General features: G+C 35.8%; 1 protein-coding gene across 1 annotated transcript; it reads right to left on the bottom strand.

Moving 5' to 3' along the window:
* Positions 1 to 524: 524 nt before the first annotated feature.
* LOC122090842 (oil body-associated protein 1A-like) lies at positions 525 to 3,086 on the bottom strand. Its single transcript, XM_042660570.1, has 3 exons — positions 2,965 to 3,086; positions 2,479 to 2,882; positions 525 to 751 (listed from the first exon to the last, which is right to left on the bottom strand). Exons 1-3 carry the CDS (start codon positions 3,084 to 3,086, stop codon positions 576 to 578), a joined length of 702 nt encoding a protein of 233 aa, XP_042516504.1. The 3' UTR covers positions 525 to 575.
* Positions 3,087 to 3,342: the final 256 nt, after the last annotated feature.

The raw sequence follows: 3,342 nt of genomic DNA, 5'->3' as shown, positions 1-3,342 counted from the left end.
GGTATTTTTTTTTTTTTTTTTTTTTTCCTGGAAATGTTCATACTACATATATCTGTATATTAATTTTCAATTAAATGTATTTTCTCATGCAATAAAATATAGAGCCCTTAAAAAAAGTTACCAATCCTAAAGATCGAATCCTGATTTCACAAGGGGGTTGAGTTAGATTAGGTTTACCAAAAAAAAAAAAAAAGTTAGATCAGGTTGAGGAATTAAAAAGTGGAGAAATCGTTAACAAAAATAATTAAAAAAATATTATATAGGTGAAAAATCTAAAAAAACAAAAAACAAAAAACAAAACAAAACAAAAATGCATTTTTAAGAAAGATATTTATCAAAAAAATTTCTCATTCTAAAATCCAGAATATATTCCAAATAGAGAAAAGAGGCCCCAAACATGATTTTAGGTATTATTAAGAGATTAAACCCCAAATATGATACTAACCATATCATATCGGCCAACACACATCAAATACACAAAGAAAAGAAGATATAAACATACATACAACGAAATGAAAGTGCATACAAAAAAGACCATGTAATGGACGTTACACTATGTGTATAAGTGTTATTGCTTACACAAAAACCCTAGGGACAGAGTCCACTGGCTTACAATCCGTCTCCCTAAACTTCGTCCTTAACCCTTTTCCCCTTCCATTCGCCAATGGATGTATTCCATGCTCCGGTCCTTTCATGTATGCCCTGTTCTCCCTTTCCTTCTCAAAGCTCACCCCAAATCTCTTCTCTACATCTGTAGTTATATCCAAATCATATCAAACCATGAAATATAAAAGTGGAGTTCTGTAGCATAATCCCTATCACTCCCCTACACTTAACTTTTTTTCTGATATCCCTGTTTTTTTATTTTTACATACATTTCTCCCCTACTCATTTTCACCAATAACTTATTACACTTTTTTTCAAATTGATTGATTCAAAACATGACTACATCGGCCCCTACTCTTTCTAAAAGATTGAATATATTTTATTTTGAGCATTTGTCATTAATTCATTTTTTTTCTTACTTTCATAAATATAATAAAAAATAAAAATCTTACATTTTAATTAAAAAAAAAATCAATAAAAATACTCAATGAACCAATACATAGTAATATTTTGACTTTAAGTAAAAAAAAAAAATGGCAAAGATACTTATTAAGTAAAACATTAATAAAGAAACCACCAACAAGTTTTGTCTCATCCAATCATCAAGGATATTGGAAATTCAAAAAAAAAAATTTTTATATCCAATTTATACTATATCAGTCTAGATGTTCCAATCGAGTATTTGGATTGTCGATCCAATATTTTATCAATTCTATATCTAATCGGTATCATATGTTCCAATCGGATACCACATGTTTTTTATTTTTTTAATCCCTAAAACCATGTGTCGCAATCATAACGGGAAATGTAACTTTGAGATCATTGTTACGAATTAGTGTTGGTTGACACCGATAAAAAAAATAGATTTGCTAAATTTGTGATTGATGAATGAGACAAAAAAATAATAATAAAAATAAATAAAATTCTTGATAATTTGATGAGGCAAAATAAATAATAATAATAATAAATAAATAAATAAATAAATAAATAAATAATATCTTTAAGGACACATAAGCTATGTCAATATTCTTAGAGGCAAAACTTGTAACTGGTTTGGTTCATGTTCTGAACCCATCAACTTGAAAAAAGTATAATAGGTTATAGGTAAAAAGGAGGATTAATCTATGTACTTAAAAGAGCACGGAGAAAGAGATTTAAAAAAAAAAAAAAAAAAGGGGAGTTTTAGTAAATATAGGCTAAAATGTAGGGTAGTGACAGTTTCCATTAGGCACACCTTGGGCCACTCATATGGGGTGTTTAGTGATCTTCACTGTTTTCAGTGAAAATTGAATGGTTCTCATTCAACCCTGGTATGACCCGACACATGCGATTGAGGGATAATATGGACCTGTAGGGGGTCAATATGGGTCAGCGGGACTAGTCAGGCCGAAGGCCTGAATACTCTTCGTTGGTAAAAAAAATAAAAATAAAAAAATAAAATAAAATAAAAAGTTGGGGAGTGATAGTAAATTCCCCTATATCTAATTTTTAAAATTTATGATATATGTATATTACACCATATAACTTAAAATAGGCCCGCCTATCCGACCGAGTTGCCGAGGCCTCAACCTTGACCGACTCAAGCCCCAACTCAGGACCTCCCCTATATCTAATTTTTAAAATTTATGATATATGTATATTACACCATATAACTTAAAATAGGCCCGCCTATCCGACCGATTTGCCGAGGCCTCAACCTTGACTGACTCAATTCCCAACTCAGGACCAGAAATATCTAGTCCTAACTATATCCCAGCCTAGGCCTTGTTTGGACTCCGGACAGGTTCGGGCCGGTGGGCCAAAACTTACACCCTAGTTCAAGCCATGAAGGCTTGAATACTTGCTAACTTGAGAGTGACTTTACAAGCGTACCTTGGGCAATGTTGGTGTCGAGCTGACCGTCCCTCGTAAGGGCCATCATGAGCTGAGGCAAGCCAAGAGGGAGCTCATCTCCTTTGTCGATCTGCCAAAAATGAAAGGTCTTACCGTAGGTTTTGCACACCTTATCAAGTTCCTGCCTCTGCAGGGGTCCGGGCACCCCGGGCAGGAACAAAGACCCACTCTTCACCTCGTAATCGTGGGAGTGCCAAAGCGGCTTCTCAGTATCGGGCAGCGCCTGGAAGAGGTTTTCCGATATGAGGTACTCCACACCTATGAGCCGTGCGTCCGCTTCTGGGCTATCGTAGATAAGGCACTGCCTCATATCTTCATTCTGGTGCGAGCAGAAATGGTGCGCTACCACCTGCCTCGTCGTATCGTGAGCGTAGAAATGGAATCTGCAGAATGAAAACTATTGATGATCAGATATCGTGGTATCTACTTAAAACTTAAAATGGTTTTTCAAGAAAGAAGAGTTACGCCCAGAGGTGTTGATGGATTTTGTTGATGGGAGCAAAGGATTGGATGGCACTTGCAGCCGTATTCGTCAACGCCGTGCTTGTCTGGGTGGGTTCGCCTGGAATGCTCACTCCTGTCGCCATTGTTCTCATTCTTTGTTTGATATCTTCTCTCTCTCTTTTCCTTTTAAAGCTGAAGCGTGAGCTCTAATGCTCCATGCACACCGTAACGTGGTGGGGCACGTGTTATCAGCATCTCGATTGGATAGACACGTGTATTAAATTTAAAGATTCACGTGGAAGCACGAAGAGGATATCCAAGTGGTGGATGTACCTGACATGAGGTAAGTGCAAAAGTATTAAGTGTCAACCGGTATGGTATTTAATATTGGGTATGATT

Source organism: Macadamia integrifolia, chromosome 10 (assembly GCF_013358625.1).
Source record: "Macadamia integrifolia cultivar HAES 741 chromosome 10, SCU_Mint_v3, whole genome shotgun sequence".
NCBI lineage: Eukaryota > Viridiplantae > Streptophyta > Magnoliopsida > Proteales > Proteaceae > Macadamia > Macadamia integrifolia.
Note: the sequence above shows the minus strand (reverse complement) of the source record. Positions and strands in the feature narration are given on the sequence as shown.

What these genes read in the sequence shown, in the direction of transcription:
- LOC122090842 (XM_042660570.1), bottom strand. Translation starts at nt 3,086, where the DNA reads ATGGCGACAGGAGTGAGCATTCCAGGCGAACCCACCCAGACAAGCACG. An exon ending in ATCCATCAACACCTCTGGGC is followed by an intron (nt 2,883 to 2,964) that starts GTAACTCTTCTT and finishes TTCATTCTGCAG; the next exon opens with ATTCCATTTCTACGCTCACG. An exon ending in CGACACCAACATTGCCCAAG is followed by an intron (nt 752 to 2,478) that starts GTACGCTTGTAA and finishes ATATAACTACAG; the next exon opens with ATGTAGAGAAGAGATTTGGG.